The following is an 18,983-nucleotide window of genomic DNA, read 5'->3' as shown; positions in this document are numbered from 1 at the left end:
TGGACCAGGGCAGTGACAGTGAAGGTGATGACAATTTGAAGGAAAATAATTTGATCTTTGTAAATCTTGAAAAGAAACTTCCAAAAGTTCTTGAATAGGAATAACTTCTACTGAAGATTTGTTTGTGTCAATTGGAAACCCTTAGAGCATGAACCAAGTTGGGTTAGTTATAGCAGATATTAATATGTGACTCAGTTTTGTCCATAGGGCTTGGACTCAACATGACCAAAAGCAGAAAATCTCCATTGTGATTTAGTTCCGCTGAGAATCTCTGGTCCACTCCTAAGGCTTCTTCAGCTACCCTCAGACCAGGGCTCTCGAGAAGGTTCTCAGACTTACTCAGAAACCAGAGGGCCCGGGAGTACATAACTCTTTGCAGAAAAATATAAATATATATTTTACAGAGAGAAATGAGTATGTTTACGTTCCTTGTCTAAATCAAATGCAAACAGCACTTGGCTATTAACTAAACTGTCAGAAGAAGCATACTTAATCAAGTGCTGTCAGCTTTTCTCACTAATATTTTTTGTTGTCTTTAAATTCCTTTTGTCACTGGGAAAGCTCATCAGCAGACAAGTAGGAGTGGGCAAAGGAAAGTTGAAGCAAAGGGCATGAAAGAAAACTTTGAGGCGCATTCCAGCTAATTGCACTCCAGCTATTTGGTCATCTGATTTAACCACCATTAAGTGATTTAACAAAGAAGCACCTCAGTGCCCTCATGAGACAGTTGTGTGCACCGTAGGGGTGAGTGAATGGTGGAAACCACAGTCGTGAACTGTAGGCCAAGAGTCCCCTGAGTCCAGGACCAGCACGTTATCACTAACCTATGAGGAGGCTGGGGAGGCTGCCCCAGAACACCTGCTGAGCCCAGATTTCCAGTTTGCCGAAATCAAGGTGGCCATTCTGGCTTCTACCCTGTGTGGGCTTTTGGTTTTGTCCTTTCCCATTTTGAAATATGACGCTCCTCTGTGGAGTTCAGCCAGCCCAACAAATTTGTTTCCAGTGGCTTGGTTACTTTCAACATTATTTAGTGCCTGGAGAAGGAACACGGTCTTTCTATCCAGTGAAATCTCTAAAGGTAATTGATATATTGAAATTGATGTGTCAGTTTAGTCTGATCCAAATCATGAATAACTGAACTAACGCTATCCAATGTTTTACGTGCATCATTGCATCTAATCATCCTGGCTAGTTTGATACAATTGTCCCTATTATATAGATGAGGAAAACGGAAAACTGAGGCTCAGAGAAGTGTTTTCCAGGATCACCCAGCTAGCGAGTGGTCTGCGTGACTCAAAGCAGGAATCTTTATACTGGACTCTACGTGGGATGGACACCCCGGGAAGGCTGCATTTGTTTCATTGGTATAGGAGGGAAAAGTTCCTGATGTTTGTACCGTTGCATATTTAATGTTAGATATAAAGTTCTCTTCAAGATCATAAAATTTTCTGGCTGGCAAAGAGCATTGTGTTAGTTTTCAAAAATCTAGAGAATGGAAACAATGGATTTTTTAAAAAAACACTAAGGTATTTTAAAGAATTATTGCAATTACTTTTACTCTGCCCGTGTGAAAATAGCCTAAAAGTAACATAAGCCTTTTGTGAAATTGTTGGGGGAAACAAAAAAATAGTGAGCTGAAAATAGACATGGAGATTTAAGTGGATCTGTCTTTACTTCCAGCCATCCCTCCATTTATCATGAACACTTTGGAAAAGAAAGCCTTTCTCAAGGTAAGCCCCAGTTCTACGCATCCTTATCTCAATCCTTTCAATTTGTTTTCAGACTTCAAACTGAAATATTTCCCACGTGAATAGTGAGGCCAGTGGCAATTGGGCACTTCAGGGAATATTTTATTTCTGATATCAGATATTTGAAAAAGCTCTCATAAATCTTCATTTATTGAATGCTGCCCACTCCTCTTGAGAGGTTATAACCCAGGTACACATTCATTGTAGTCATCAGTCGGATCCCTAGCTAGGTAATAATGAGGAGATGGTGTGAATTTGGAATGATTTGTTTGTAAGTCCCGATACATACTATCAGAAAGGAAAAAATAATCTGGAGTAGTAGCTTCACAGAACACTGAATTTAGTGCCCTGATGTATTTTTCTTTGGTGATCATATCTAATAATCTATTAATCTATCAGCCGCCTCCCCTCAGGGTCTGAAAATATTATAGGATGAAACTGTCACTGAGAAATCTCTGTGCATTGTCTTCATTCTTTTTGTAACTTCCGTGATTTAATGCAATCATATTTATGCTTCATCTTAGCTTTCCAGTTCTTATAACAAGTAGGAAAGAGTGGGATAGGGTGACTCATTTGGCTCCTGCTGTGTTTAGAAACTGACACCATTACACCTGCGGGGAGGAATGGGTCCACTTCCTTGCTGGAGGAGCAGGTGTGTTGTAAACACTGCAGCCCTCTTGGGGTGAATTGTTTTGGGTCTTAGCGACAGAACTCTCACACTGAGAGGACAGTATCGGACTTTGAAAAAAGGACATGGTTCACAGACCAAACACTTCCTGAATGATTTCTGTGATTAGGAGAATTCTGAGTGTCCAACAGGTAAATGTTCATTGACCTATATTCACCCTGTAGGCTCCAGGAGGAAAATTAAGGCCAATACTAAATACTTTCAATACAATCACATTCTTAGAAAAATAAGCCAAGAAAGTATGCTTTGAAAAAATAGTAGTGTTGCGTGCCTCATTTGACTGGCATGTCGATGCACCAACCCCATGTGAGGGAAAGGGGACCCTCTCTTCAGCAGCCCCCTCACAGTCTTCCTTGGGAGATTTGGGTACGTGAGCAGATTATATTCCCTGAGCTTCTTCCTCTGGCAATCTTACATGTCAATGTGAATTGCAAGATAGGGTGTCACAGTGGCTCTGTAGTGATTGAACTATCCCATTGCTCCTGGGAATGTTCCCAGGGGGGGATCCACAGACCCCCGGGCCACTCCAGGAGGCTGCATCCTCAAATGCACTCTGAGTCCCCGTCCATCTCCTGTGAGGGTTTCTACAGCCTTAAGTATAAGATTAAACAAAAATATAAAACAGTTACACTGATTTAATCAGTAAAGCTATTAGTGATGACCAAAATGTAAATGTGACCTCATTTGACATAATTTACCTACTTCGATAAGCCCTTATTTTGAGGATTCATGAAAAGGCTTTGCTGAAGTCTGTTTCTGCTGCAAAATTTAGAAAAGGTGAATTCTTTAAAGCTGCTCAGGGATTAGTTTATGTACTAGAACAGGGACTAGCTCTTGAAATTACCAAATTATGTAAACAGATGAACTCTTTAAAGCTGCCAAGGAATTAGTTTATGTGCTTGAACAGTGACTAGATCTTAAAACTACTAAATTATGTAAACATCTAAAACTCACCAACGTTGACATTTCAGTGATTTTCAAATAATCTAAAAGAAAAAAAAATTAATGCTCCTTCCTCTATCCACCCCTGCTTTCCTTATGGGAAGTAATTTAGGCTTTGAGGGAGAAAACCTATCAATGAACTTAGAAAGGGGGCCATCAACATAATTCTCCAGGATGCTAATAGGAAGTGACCCATCCAGTGGATCCATAACTTTGCAGACATGGAATTGATGCCCTGGGTTCTTCTCCGCTGGCTCTTGATCTGATAAGTCATTAGGATTATAGTCTTTCTGCAAGGGCATATGTTGACCCAGGCAACCTTTGGATTTGCCTGGTTGTTAATTTCTTAAGGTATTGGCATGCCAACTTTGGGAGCAATGGAGAATCAAAAACCATGTTTAATAAACCCAACTTCCCCCTCCCATGGAATTTAAGCAAAATCAGGTTTTTAAAGCAAGACCAGATTTCTGGGTAGATACAAGTCTTGGAAACTGTCATCTCATCATGTTAGTTTGTCTGGCATAAAAGTGAACTTTTGCAAGAGAGGAATACTTTTGCAGGTGTGGGTCATTCCATCAATAATATATGATTGTCATGAATTTGCAGGTGACTGTGAGAGCAGTTGGGAGGCCACCTTCAGTGGCAGTGTCCCCACCATTGAAGCTTTCCCATCCCCTTCTCTCTGCCTCTCAAACGTCACCCAGCACCCAGTAAGCAGAGGTATGTCAGCAGCCCGGCTCTGGAGTGGAGGCTCCTAATCTTGCCAGCTGCCACTGCTGGTGGGACATTATTCCCCGGAGTCTCCCTCCAGGCTGTGGATATTGAGCACACATGGCTGCTTACATGTGAGCTGATCGTGGTGTGGGATTCCAGAAATTCTGTAGGGAAGTCTGCATTCGAACCTACATTCATGCTAAAGAGTTAGGTCACCAGGGAAGACATGTGAAATGAACTTGGTCCTTTACTCTCCCAACTGTCATGCCTTTGAACTCCTGGGGTCTCAGTGTTGTCGGAAAAGTTGCCACGGTTACTCTAATATCTTGGTGACAAACACTGGGCAGGAGACACAGCTGGGCATATTGCATCATTTTCTTGCTGGGACAGACAGAAATTGCTGTAGATACAGCCTGGCATTTTCTTCCATGAAGCAACCAGCAAATGATACAAGCAGTTAGCCACTGTTGCCACACTGCCCTAGGCTTTTCACAACAATACATGAATAAATATTTTGTTTTCCTCCCTTGTTTTTGTTTGTGGTTTTCAGCTTTGCTTGGTACCATACCCTTCAATAATCATATAGAGGTGTGCCACCTCGATTCCCCTCTGCCCACCCCACTCCACCACTTAAGGGCCTCATGTGGAACTGGAAGGGGCCGCTGGCATCAGAAGCCATGGGGCAGGGTTGGGGGAGGCGGTCAGAGTAGCTCATGGGTCAGTCCGAGCGCCTCACTAGCTACAAAGGGTCTGGCTGCAGCTGAACTCGTTCAGACCTCTGTGGAGGATGATGCTTTGAAAAAGCAATGGCTAAACGTTGAGCTCCTCAGACGTAACATCCCATTCCCACGTTCAGGGTTGCTGTTACACTGAAATACTGCATTTTGCCCATGTAGTGAGGACTGTAGGACTTCACTGATACCTATGGCCATTCCAGAAGCATAGGCAGAGCAGCTTATCTTCCTATCCATATGTTTCCATCTGCAAAGCACTTTCACATGCTATTTGGAAGGGCAGGCTTTTCTGAGCCCTTTTACAAAGGCTTAGAGGTCATTTCCTCAGCCGTTCATCATGTCCACGTGGGTGGCATCTGCCTGGGTCGGTTAGCCCTCTGATTGTTCCCGCAGCTCCAGCGGCCAGATGTGCCTCTCTGCAAGGATGTACTTATCTGGGCTTTTACCTTGAATATGACCAGACTCCTCTGCAAACATGAAATGAACTGAATGTTTCTTGGCTTTTTTAAACCGTGAGCTTGGGGAGCCTTTGGCATGACTCATCCTTCCCCCCATGCTTTATCTTTTCCCAAATGGAGCGCTGGCAAAAAGCATCAGCTGTGGGCAGGTGACTCACAGAAATCTTTGCAGTAAACCAAAAAGTTCACTGCTTAAAATCTGGTGCTTTTCCCAACAGTGTTCTTGAAGAATAGCTCCTGTGGTCTCTTTACTCTGCTGGCACTTTCATTGGGAATAAAGTTGATACGGTTTGGGTCAGATAAGAGCTGCTCATTCCTTAAGTTCTAGTTCATTTATATTTTCTTTAATAAAAGTGGACGGCTCTGTCTACTCAGTAGATTTTCAGGATTGTCTGCTAATGGAGTGTGAATGTAGTGTTTATTTGTGCATTCATTTATTTTATTCAGCAGCCCTTTGTTGAATGCCTGTTGCATGCCAAGCAATGTGCTAGGTCCTAGCATCAGAGAAATAGGGCTTGGGCCCTGCTCTCAGGGACCATATAGCATGGTGGTGGGGAGAGGCACAGGGCAAATGGTTCCAATACATGGTGAGTACAGCGTGAGGCACAGAGGGAGCATAGAAGAGATTTCGCCCCCAACTGCCATAGGTGGGCAGAGGCTTGAAGACAATTGGCCAGGGACATCTGCTTTGCAGAAGTTCAGAGAAGACACAGAGCATGGCTTGTTGGGAGACTTGTAGATGGTCAGGTTGCCTGGGGTGTGGGCCATGTGTAGGGAACTGACTGTACCATATATAAAAATCAACTCCCTTGGGGCTTCCCTGGTGGCGCAGTGGTTGAGAGTCCGCCTGCCGATGCAGGGGACACGGGTTCGTGCCCCTATCCCGGAGGATCCCACATGCCGCGGAGCGGCTGGGCCCGCGAGCCATGGCCGCGGAGCCTGTGTGTCCGGAGCCTGTGCTCCGCAACGGGAGAGGCCACAGCAGTGAGAGGCCCGCGTACAGCAAAAAAAAAAAAAAAAAAAAAATCAACTCCCAATAGTTCATGGAATCTAAATGTAAAAATCTACAATTGTCAAACTTCTAGAAGAAAATATAGCAGAACATCTTTGAGATCTAGACTTGGGCAAAGATTTCTTAGACATAACACCAAAAGCACAGTCCATAAAAGAAGAAAATGACAAATTGGGCTTCAACAAAATGTTAAAGTTCTGTTTTTTGAAAACTGTAAAGAGATTGAAAAGACAAGAAACAGACTGGGAGAAAATTTATGCAAAGCATGTGTCTGATAAAGGACTTGTATCCAGAATATATAAAGAGTCCTCAATACTTGTTAAAGAAAACAACCCAGTTTTTTTTTTTAAAAAGGGCAAAAGGTTTGAACAGACATTTCACCAAGTATATATAGATATAAAATAATATCACGTGTAAAGATGCTCAGTATCTTTAGTCATTGGGGAAATTCAAGTTTAAAACCACATTAGCTACCATTAAACGCCTATTTGGCTAAAATCAAAAAGACTAACCATAACAAGTGTTGACAAGGATGTGGAGGACCTGAAACTCTCATTCCCTGGTGGTGGGAATGTAAAATGATACAACCACTTTGGAGAATAGTTTGGCAGTTTCTTAAAAAGTTAAACATATGCTTACCATGTGACCCAGCCATTTCACTCCTAGGTATTTACCTAGAAGAAATGAAAACATATGTCCATAAAAGACAAATGTTCAAAGCAGCTGTATTTGTAATAGCCCAAAACTGGAAACAATCCAAATGTTCATCAACGGGAGAATGAATGGATTATCAAAGGAATACATTCCATGCAGTGGAATACCTAACCCAGCAATAAGAAGTCCTGAACTATGGATACATACAACAGCATGAATGAATCTCAAAACAATTACACAAAAAAGTAGATACTGTCTATAAAATCCTAGAAATTATAACCTAGTATATAATGACAGAAAGTAGATCAGAGGTTGCCAGGGAATGGGTACAGGGTTTAGGGAAGGTGGTGGAATTGCCAAGGGCACAAGGAACAAGGAAGACATAAGGATGATGGCTGTGTTAATTATTTTGATTGTGGTGATGGCTTCACAGCTGAATATTTATATCAGAGCTTTTAGCATACACAGTAAGCACGTGCAATTTACTGTATTTCATAAAGTTATTGGAGGAAAAATCATTGGGAGGAGAAAGAATTTACTCATATTAACTTTTTGAGCTTTTACTTCATTGAATATATATCTTTTAAACTTGTGATTACTGTGTTTAATTTGTTTAAACTTTTCATTTACAATATCCTGTTTGCACAATTCTGTGCTAAATAAGGTGTGTCCCTCCCTCACGGAGTTCTGTGATTATCTAGGGGAAAACCAAACATCCTCAGCTCACTTATTTAATCTCAGACTAAGTTCTATGTAAGAAGTAGGGATGAACGAGGCAGGATGGGATGCTGGGAAGGAGTCGGGAAGAGGGATGACATCCAGGTTGGGTTTCATGGGAGAGAGCAGAATTCTCCAGGATCCTTGTCGTTACCGAGAGCCTTTCCAACAAAACCCTCTGCACAAGCCACCATCAGCCTTTGGTTTGTACACATCCATTGTTGAGATTACACGCAGCTGTTCAAGAGTCCACCTGACGTGAGGATGGGCTCTCATGGGTTCATCTTCCCTCAAGATCTCATTCAGGGCTTAGCTTGCCTTCCCATCGCCAAGTCTGTGTACCCGCACAGATGACACACATCTGGGGGGTGCTAGGAAGAGGATTTACCATCTCCTTATGAAAATCGTTCATCATCAGACAGAGCCAGTTGTCCCAGATACAATATTCCCTTTTCCTGCTTTCCTCTGAGGGGTGGGGCCCCTCTGTGCGAGCTCCATGGTCTGTCTCTGCTTGATGACATCTCTCCCTTCCTCTCCAGTCCACGTCTCTCTCCCTTCACGTTCACCCATGTGATGTACCTCTTCGCCAGAGGAGTCTGCTCGGGGACCAGGGTATGCCTGTCACGCAAGCCTCCTTGGGGTCATGATCTTTTAACAGCTTGTGTTGACACTTAACTAAGTTGGCTGATTTCATTACAACCAGTTCACAACTTGGTTGCAGCTGTTTCAGTGGCCTTATTTATATAATCTATATATTCCGTTGCTCTTTATATTGCAAATTATGCTTTTTTAAAACTCCCTTTTGAAAACTAAAAATCTAATAGCACTTATTCTCTAGAAGACCAACCAACTCATTCATTTCCATTAACAAAAAAGTGACAGGCAAAAATTTGTTATGCCAGCAATAGTTTTAGCCATACCGACAGCAACTAAAACCAAGAAAGGAAAGGTGCAGAGGAGGGGGGGATCCTTGTTGGGTTTCTGCTGCGTTACGGCCACGGTACTAGGTGCTTTGTGAATGTTATCTGGCATATCTTCACCCACACGGTTCTCGGAAGCTGTTGTGATCCTCATTCTACAGAGAAGGAACCAAAGGCTGGAGACCGTGCCCTTTTCCCACAGTGGGGATGAACTGGTAGGGCAGAGATCTGATTGCAGCTTTGTTTGTCTTCCAGCCTTGGAACCACGCTTTACAGACCCCCAGCCAGGCGAGAAATTATAGCTAAGTGATAACGATTCCTCCAGCTCCCGTATAACCAGGCATCTCTCAGATTATATGTGCAAGGGAGAAAAATGAGAAGCCGCTTAATCTTTGCATGTGCATTCATGTACAGATCGAAGAGGGAAGTCAGGACTAACTGTAACGCTGTTATAGTGTTACCCCTGCATTTCACTAATTACATTCCAGCTGGATCTTGTAATGTGGCGAGGTTCCTGTCCCAGTTAACCAGCAGAAGAAATGTTTCTAAGAGCCTGTATAAAAAGTACTCAAAATAATTTATTTCTCAACACAGAGGTTCCCATGGATGAGCGCGCCTATTCAAGTTGGATTAGTTGGCTTCTGGTGAGTAGAATTACTTTGATGTCATTAATTTCTTTTTTTAAGATAAATATACAGCATATGAAATGTGAGGGATAATATGGGACACACATTTTGAAAATGAGACCATCCCAGAACATCTGGAACTTGTGTTCCCAGTCATTAGCTAGACATAAGCTGTCTTTAGAGAAACCTACAACATTTGGGGCTATTTGTGTGATTCTTTTTTAAACTCCTTTTATCTCTTTGATTTAAAAAATAGATATTTTGGCAGTCCTTGGTAGTAAAATTTTACAAACAGGACATATTTTTGTGAGGCAGCATAATACTCGAAAGAAAGAAAGGGGATTGTTATCAAAGTAAAATAATAGAAAAAGAATCTGAAAAGTCGACCATTTCAAAAATGCTCTGATTTTTTTCTTTTTTTTTTAAGTTTGGTATTTGCTACACCTCTGTGCTGTGCTCTGTTTCCTCAGAAAAGGTATGTATTTGTTATTCTTCAGCGTGATCATGTGTTTTAATCCTAAAAACCAGTTGAAGACACAGGTCCATTTCACTAGTAGGAAAGTTGAGTCTCAAAAAGATAATGAAGCCAAGCCTCTAATTAAAAGGAAGAGATAAGAGGCAGAAATCAAATGCGTGTCTGTTTAATATCAAAATTCTCTTTGCCCAGCTCTTTTCTACCTGCTACTGTTACATTTGAAAATTCTTTATTCTTGTGTAAGACTCAGGTTAACTCTGGTGCCAATTTGCTCTTATAAAAATTTAAATATGGCTCGTTGTCCAATCCATTGGCAAATGCATCTATAATGCAGATATATTCGAATTTAAGTTCCACCCCCAGGGACAGCAGTTATATGCACTTAGCTTTGGTGGTTGGTATATTTGCTTCCCTTTTTCCCACTTGGGTTTTTTTTTTCTTTTTTTTTTTTTTCTTTTTTTGCCTTAAAAGCTTGATTGTGCATGTGTCTTTCATCACAAGCTGCCCTTGAATCCTGCCTTTGATGTAAGAACTGTACTGACAGACATTAAATCAGCATCACATAAATCTAAGGCTTCAGCTTTTTTCTATTCTAACATCAAGGCACAGAGGAGCAGCATTTTGTTGTTTTGCTGTGGTTTGCGTTACCAGACTTCTGCCCTTGTAATATCCTTCGTGGGCCAGCAGGCCCCAAACATATGGCCTTTAATGCCCTAGGCTTTCACAGTGGGTTTGGGATGAGGTATTCTGTTCTAGAACTAACTTCATCAGGTCCCTCTACCTGATAGAAAAATCCATCTTTTATCTGGTCTTTCACTTCTGCCTTTGACCCCCACTGTTCTTAGTTGGGGATTTAAATTTCAAGGAGAGGGAACCTTTATCACCTTGATGCCTATAGCTAAGCCCCCCTTGAAGAGGGCGGGACCTTCAGAACCTCTGCTGAAGCCCAATACAGATGAATTTCCTAAAGAGGAGCACTCATACCTATTTAATTGTACAAATCCCAGAATCTCAGGGCTTAAGATAAGAAATGTTTATTTCATTAGTATATCGCACTGGAATATGTGTTTAGCCCTTGACCTTGCACTCGGTGACATAGGAACATGGCATTTGGGTTGAGAAAGATCTGACTTCAAATCTCAGTTACACCTCCAGTTTCCTTATCTGTAAAATTAGGATAATACCTGACTTGCCAGGTTTTTATAAGGGTTAAACTGCATAATGTCTGACCCAAAAACTGAGTACTAAGTCATACCCATTATCATTATCATCATCAACATCATTTTAAAATTACCCAAGTTCCCACTATATGAAAAAAAATAGCCATTGTGGTTTTTTCTCGTTTTTTTCTATATTCATAATTTTTCTCTTTTTTGCATATGTTTATAAATCTATATCCTACCTTTTTTACCTCGTAGTTTACCACATCTCAACTATATTAAAGAACAAATCTTTTTAAAAGACTAATTATATAGTGTTACCAAACCCAGGTTCGGCTGCTCACTGCTCAGAAGCCAATAATTCAAGAGGCAAGTGTCAGTAGAAAGGAAAGATGCTTTAATCATAAAAGCTGGCCATCTGGGGAGCTGGTGGACTTGTGCCCAGAGACCAGCTCTGATGATTCTGCTCAGCCATGACAGTTTTTAAAGGGAAAAATGGAGGGGGAAGAATCTCAGCGATCGAGGCAGGAGGTTGGATTCTGCATCATTCTCTGTTGCATGCAGACTGGCTGACTCTCTCTTCAGATGTTATCTTGCCCACATGATCTGCCTGCGGGATTGCTTAGGGGGATTCATGGGGGGTAGAGAGCTAGTCATTTTTTTAACTGCTTACTTCTTCATTCTTCTTTTTATCTAGGAAAAGGATCAACAGGTTAGACAAGGCATGGTGTGCATTCAGGACAGCACAAGTCAGGAGTTAGGTTAATTGCCTAGTGATCTCATCCCTGTAATTAGGTTCTTTTAAGATTAGAGGGGAACAGAAATGGGCGAACAGGAAAGGGGCAAACGCGTTGCCTTCAATAACAAAACGTCCACAGTTTTTCTGGACAGTTTTTCTTCATCCTTAATACATATGCGCATATAAAACATTCAAGTACATTTTTAAATGCATAAAGCAAACACTAACAGTGGTCATCTCAGTAGTGTGACAACAAGAGATGTTTTTTCTCATACATTTTAGTATTTTCTGAAAGCTTTAGAATAAGTATGTTTTACTATACAATGGACAAAAGCAGATTAACGCAAGTGAACTTTTAGTGCTAAAAAATTCCACTGAGTGCATATATCTTTTTTTCTTTAACGGTGAACATTTATGTTGTTCTCCTTGGGAAGTGGTGTGACCACAGGTTGTTTTCCAATACCATCAGGGTCTAAGAGTGTCATCACCATACCTCCTTGCTGGCAAAAGTGGTTTTTAAGGCTTTTAATAAGATGAGAGGTAAAAAGGGTATCTCAGTGTTGGGTTCTGCTGGTGCCTTTCTTTGATACTTAGTGACAGTTTTCTGAGAGGAACAGGATACTCATTTTCTGGGCACGTGAAGCATTTTTCAAACAGGACTCTGTTGCCCCAGTCATGGGGGTGGGTGGGGCTACTCTCTCTCCTCTCTCCAGGTTCTAATTCCCACCTCTGCCCGTGGAATGACCCTGTCTGTCATTTCTCTCTTCTCCCAGTTCCATGTCTGTGACAAGCTTGGAGGCCGAGCTGCAAGCCAGGATCCGAGAGACCCATCCTGAATTACGGCGCGTGTACTTTAACAAGGGATTATAAAGTAGGGAAAGAAACATCTTCAGAGGATCCTACCAACTGCAAGTGTGGTGTAGCCAAGTTGGTAAGGAATATCCTGGTCCTGGTCGACCGGTGACAGAAACCTTTTAACGATGCACATTAGCCTTTTAGAGTCAAGCTGCTACTTATAGCACAGCACCTGGGGTGGCCTCCCCTTACATTTGAATCATGGTATAATTTACAGAAACACCCTTCCTGTAGCTTTTATAGTCACTGTTTTTTCAAAGACAATATCCCAACCCTCACCCAGAGTTTTCAAAAGCACCGCTAGGCATAGAGTATATTCAGTATATTGACTGTCAGTCATTGAAGAGGAAATCTGTTTAAAATACTGAATTTTTATCCTACTCTTGTTTCAAATCAAGGAGAGCTCAGTAGTGAGTTGAGAAAACACAAAAGCTCTGAAGCTAAACTGTAAAAGAAAATGACTCATAAATATTAAGGACAGTTTACTTTCCTGCCCAGTTCGGGCTGGAGGCGACCTGAAGTAGATGATGAATTCTTTGCATTGTAGGATAAAAGCTCCTTCATACACCTCCCGGAAGTCAGAGTGATAGACAATTGTGAAAGGTCCCTGCTGTCAACAGCTGTGTGCTTTCGTATTGCTGGTGGATTTCTTCGGTTGAGTTTGAAATTTATTCTATTTTACATTCTTATGAAGATATCAATCTTACCTTGCACTTGTTGACTTTATATTCAATCATTTGAATCAACTAATCAAATAACGGAAATGCACAAATGTCAAATTCTGGAAGTATATTCGAAACCAACGCTGTATGACTGGGTTGAATCTGGCGTGTTTGATTTTTATATTTTTCCTTTTTTTTTGCGGTACACGGGCCTCTCACTGTTGTGGCCTCTCCCGTTGCGGAGCACAGGCTCTGGACACGCAGGCTCAGCAGCCATGGCTCACGGGCCCAGCTGCTCTGCGGCGTGTGGGATCTTCCCGGACCGGGGCACGAACCCGTGTCCCCTGCATTGGCAGGCGGACTCTCAACCACTGTGCCACCAGGGAAGCCCGATTTTTTTTTTTTAGAAGCGAGAGAACAGTTCCATCTGCCTACATGTCTTTTCTTGTCATCCTCGTAGATCTCTTTGGCTTTCAGAAAGATACGGAAATAATGTGTATGTGAATCAATGACTCAATGAGTTTTACTTGAATGTTGTATATTACATTCCACCCTGTTTGAAAATAATGAACCCGTGGACCACTGTTTACATCATCTGTAGTAGCTTCACATATAATATATTTAATGTTAACAGATTATGTTTCAATTCTGTAGAGGTTCAAAGGCATATGTGAGGTGGTCATTTCACTGAGTGTAGACCACTCATTTCAATTTGTAATTCAGAGACTTATAAGTGGAAAAAAAAATGTAGAAACTAGTTTGGGCAAATTTTTCCTGACAATGTGACCAGACTGAATTTCCTCATAAAGAAAAAATTGTGTGCCTCGTGTCTGTGTTTCTCTTTTCTCTAAAACGATGAATGGACCTGAAGCTTTTGGGCCACTCTGAGCCTTCCTTTATACTGCCAGAATGTTCTCATTTAGATTTTCTGTCTTAAGCCATTTGAAGCAAAAGAGCTTCCCCATGACATCCTGGCCTTGGGTGTCTTTTGTTGCCATAGATGCTTCTCTTTAAAAATGGGTAAAAGCAGGAAATTCAAGGCAGAGCTCCACGAGGTGCTTAAAGGGCACTTTTAACAAGAAACTAAAGCACTACCCCACTGCTATCTCAGTGAGGCCTACCCTACTCGCCCCAGCTAATCTCAGAATTCTTACCCCCAGTCAAGTGGCAGCTCCATGTCAAAATCTTAACCTTCGTTGAAAAATTAATGAATACCTGGTTGGAAGATTGACATACTAACCAAATTGACAAACTAACCAAAATTTTAATACACACCAGGATAAGATGACCAAAGGATCATTATAAAAGGGATAATGAGCCTGGAGATGTGTCTTTTTAAACATTATCTGTTGAAGCTTCTGACTCTTGATGCTTTTATAGAGAACTATGAACTGTATAGTTGAATCATGGTTTATGAAAAGGAACAAAATGAACCAAGATTGGCGATCATTGCTGATCTCTTAGGAATACCTCTTCTGGAGAAAAGTTCACATGAAGTGCAATATGCTTGTAAAGATAAATAGTTATTAATATTTCTAGTAACATGATATAAAGAATTATGACTGTAAGTATTAACTGACTGGCAGCTTTTTTTCAGTATTAGCACAGTGTCTGGCCAGTGTTGGAGTCAATGTATTATTTCAGTTCAACTGGATGAAATGTTAAATAAACTCAGAATGAAAAAAAATTCTCTCTTTTATTTGTATGTAAAGGATGATACAGTTTAGATGTTGTAGTCAATGGTACCTTTCATTCTAACTTAATATCTGGGTACCATCAGTAACTCCTGATGAAGAGATATTTTTGTATCATACCTTTAGCAGGAAATAGATGTCTAGTTTTGGCTACCAGTTTTCCACCTTCTTGAACACCACAGAGGCTCCCACCCACCACCACCCCCGGCAGCCCCACACAGCGTAATTCCAGGTACGTTCATTATGACACAGGGGGAATGAGATTCTGCCTTAGACCCTGATGACTGACACCCTTACACATGGTGGTGAGGTCAATTTGCTTTTATATTGTTTGTCAGGTTCTAATCTGGAACTAGCGTTTACCATAGTTCACAGAGAAAATCTAAATGTAACCCAGAATTGGGGAGTGCCTTATTAACAGACGTAAAAAGGAACTGAGCACTTTACCCACCTTGGTCACGTCTCTGCTCTGTTTTGCTACAGGACCTCTGTTCATCACTTAAATTATTGAAATATATTCAAGAGCTTGGGTCTAGGAGTCAGACAGAGCCAGTACACTCTTGGTTGTACCCACTTTTAAAATAAACGTATATGGGCTGCTGACATTTTCTGTGACCTTCAGTTTTATTAGTTTGGTTTGTTTGGAGAGAATAATTGAATCTACCTCATAGAATGGTTGTAAACAAGATAATTCCAGCACAGCGGTTTACGTAGTGCCTGGCACAGAGTAAACATTCAGTGGATGATTGCCAATTGTATATTTGTCTACAGATGCTGGCCATGCATTCAAAATGCCAGTATATCAATATACTGGTAAGATTTCAGAATCTTGGCAGCTTCCCCAGAGATAACCCACAATCTCACTAAAAGTAGCAGCTTAAAGTGGCCACGGGGAGACACTTGAATCCATCCTTTTAAAAGTCCAACAATTAAGGTTTTGCCTAAATGAGACAGAGGTAGGAAAGTCTCTGCTCACAGATGAGAAAGCTGGGGCTTCAGTAGTACAAGTTCAAGGCTGCTCCTGGTCGCTTGAAAACTATAGTGGCAGCCAAGGTCTGACACCTGAATCTACAGCCGTGCCCAAAAGTATAAACAACTGGAATACTCCAATAAAATTAGTTTTTCAAATTGGTGTATTCTTGTGTATTCAGAATTTCACTAAAAGCCAAAGAAAAATCAGGTTACATTTGTTAGTGATGTTATAAAGTATCACTTAAACTCTAGATATTCAAAGTATGGTCCATAGCCCAGCAACATCCAAGTTTGTTAGAAATGCAAGTTCTTGGGCCCCAGCCCAGACCTGCTGAGCCAACATCTGCCAGATAACAGGAGCCCTGAGATCCCTGTACGCATCACAGCTGGAGAAGTTCTGGCTGTGCCACATCTCCGATGCTCCCAGGGACCCGAGCTCCACTGGGTCAATTTCAGATCAACTTCTAATACTCTGTGAATTTGCATATTTACCCCTCAGCAGATTCCAAGGAAGCTTCCAGATTCAATGTTGACGTCCTTAGGGACATAGGATCAACAAGCTTACGAGGGCAGGGATTTCTGTTTTGTCCACGGCCGTAGCTCCATCACCTAGAACAACTGGCACCAGCCAAGGGTCCCCATGGTCATCGGGTTCATCCTGGGCTCTTTCTGGGAATCTGAAGAAGGGTCTTCACATTTCCGATTTCCAGTTGTGGAAAGGAATCCACTTGGTGTCACGGAGAGGTCATCACCAAGATGTGGAAAGAACAGGGAATCTGAGGGTTTCTGGGACCAGACAGAGCTGGCCATGAATGTTATCCTTGGGAACCGAGAAGCAAAATGAGCATCCAAGTTGTAACCATTGTTCTGGAGCCAGCCCAACTGTCACAGAGGACACCACTGCCCCTGTAGCTTTTGGAGAAGAAGGAGCACTTGGGACAATACACATAGGGGTTTGTTGAACCTCAAGGAGACCACGATATGCCCAGTTTTAAAGTTTTTTTGTTTTGGGGGGGATTTTTTTGCGGTACGCAGGCCTCTCACGTTGTGGCCTCTCCCGTTGCGGAGCACAGGCTCCGGACGCACAGGCTCAGCGGCCATGGCTCACGGGCCCAGCCGCTCCGCGGCATGTGGGATCCTCCCGGACCGGGGCACGAACCTGTATCTCCTGCATTGGCATGCGGACTCTCAACCACTGCGCCACCAGGGAAGCCCTATGCCCAGTTTTAAAGAGAAGGAATTTGAGGCTCAGAGATGTGGGCTGATTTGTCTAATGTCATGCGGTGGCCCAACTGCTATCTCAGTCCAGGCCTGTCAAACTCCAGTGTCTTCCACTGTACTTCACAACTTCTCCATCGATAGGAATAATTAGAACTAGCTTCGGTACAGCATTTTACAATCTTCAACATGTTTTTATTTCTGCATACATTACTCCTTGTAATACCCCCAACAGTTCCTCTGAGCATCATCTCCATTAAAAAAGTGGGGAAACAGTCTTGAAGAAGTGAAATCACTTACCACCAACCTAACTTGGTGGATTCAAAGGATTATAAAAGATGTGTTCACGTTCCCACACACACACCCACAAACAAAAGGTTTATGGAACACACAGAATTCCAATAAGGACCCAACCAAGGTCAAAGGCAGATCAGCAAGGTCATTTCCAGATAGGATCCCCTATTAGAGTAATAGGAACAATGGTTTTCAAAGTGTGGTACCTGGTCCAGCAGCATCAGCATCACTGGGAACTAGAAATGCATGTTCTCAGGCCCTCTCGTACTGAATCAAAAACTTGAAGGTGGGACCCGGCCAACTTCTAACAAGCCCTCTGAGTGATTCTGACACAGTCCATTCAAACTGGAGAACCACTGGATGGATGTTAGGATGCATGCTAGAGTCGCGTTCAGCTCCGTTCTATGAACTGAGGCAGGCTAATCTCTCTAAACCTGTTTCCCCATCTGTAAAATGATGTTAATACCACTTCCATCACTGGGTTATTGGGAGGATTCAATGAGAATAAATGGACAGCACTTAGTCTGGCATGGGGCACACTCAATGCATTGTAGCTAAATTTATGTGATCCCCAGGGCCAGAAGTTTGACAACACTGTTGGTGATCCTACAGGGAAACAGGCAGTCTCGTGACTGCTGGTAGACATCCAAATTGCTGCAGTTTTCCTGCAAGACAGTTTGGATGTATCTATCAAAACTTATAAAAGCACGTACCCTCCTTAAAGCAATTTCACGTCTAAGAATTAATCCCACAGATGGATACACTTGGGTTCACAGGAGACCTGGCTACTCCTGAGAGGGAACCATATGAATGGAATGGTCGGGGGAAGTGAGGGAAGGGGAAGTTGGAGAATATTTCCAGAAGATGGTGAGAAACTGCCAGGTAGGAAAAAAAAAGTGTACACTATTGTGGGTAATCCCAAGTATAGGAATAAATTTTCCCTTGGGAAAAAGAATTTTTTAATTTCTGAATTGGATTTTTGCAAGATAGAAGGATAAATAACAGTTGATTGTCACAAATATAAGCTAATTTGGGAAGAAAGGCTATCTCTGGATGGTGGGATTTTAAGTGATTTTAAAATTTTCTCCTTTATGCTTTTCTAGTTTTACAGATTTTCTTGTTTCTGAACTCAGGACATATTAAATGCTACTTAAAAATAAAAACCTGTAGGTTATAGTCCCAATTTTATAATAATATATGCACTGATATGTATAAAAAGACATATTAGAGGAATATATACCACAGTGGTTAACAGTTGCTATCTCTGGATTTACAGGTAATCTTTATTTTCTTTATAGCTTTCTGTTTCTTAGATTTTCTGGAATGTACCTGTATTTGGTTCTAAAATCAGAAACACGTCAAGTTCAGGCTGTCGAGTGACCCCAGCTCAGGCTTGGAAGCGGGTGCCTCTCAGCTCCCAAGCCCTGGGATTACCGAGCCAATCATTGACCCTCCCCTTGATTCCATCTCTCTCCTGGAAATGATGGAAACAGTATCTACCTTATAGACAGGCCTGAACCTGTGGTTTTGGAGCTCCAGGCCGGAGAGATCCGCAGCGCCGAGAGACGCCACCGGGGAGCAGCATTGCCTGCAAGATCGCGCGGCTGGAGCCCACCGATCCCCAGAGCTGCCGGCAGGTGGCGCAAGGCAACAGACTGCGGCCCTCGAACGTGCATCTCTGGATTTCCAAGGCCAGGTCGG

At 42.1% G+C, this 18,983-nt stretch overlaps 1 protein-coding gene across 2 annotated transcripts in view; it reads left to right on the top strand.

Moving 5' to 3' along the window:
• Positions 1–13,933, top strand: part of SFXN1 (sideroflexin 1) — a 46,469-nt gene extending 32,536 nt beyond the window's left edge. Inside the window, exons 8-12 of one of the 2 annotated variants that reach the window (XM_081233365.1) lie at positions 1,220–1,364; positions 1,681–1,730; positions 9,182–9,231; positions 9,641–9,688; positions 12,361–13,933. In XM_081233365.1, coding sequence (XP_081089491.1) covers positions 1,220–1,364; positions 1,681–1,730; positions 9,182–9,231; positions 9,641–9,688; positions 12,361–12,423 — 356 coding nt within the window. In that variant the 3' untranslated portion in view covers positions 12,424–13,933. The remainder of the gene's footprint in view (positions 1–1,219; positions 1,365–1,680; positions 1,731–9,181; positions 9,232–9,640; positions 9,689–12,360) is intronic. The other variant, XM_081233366.1, reaches the window with a different exon arrangement.
• Positions 13,934–18,983: the final 5,050 nt, after the last annotated feature.

Source organism: Mesoplodon bidens (genome assembly GCF_964165515.1).
Source record: "Mesoplodon bidens genome assembly, chromosome: 4".
NCBI classification, from domain to species: domain Eukaryota; kingdom Metazoa; phylum Chordata; class Mammalia; order Artiodactyla; family Ziphiidae; genus Mesoplodon; species Mesoplodon bidens.
The sequence above is the reverse complement of the archived record's forward strand: the minus strand, read 5'-3'. Positions and strand labels throughout refer to the sequence as shown.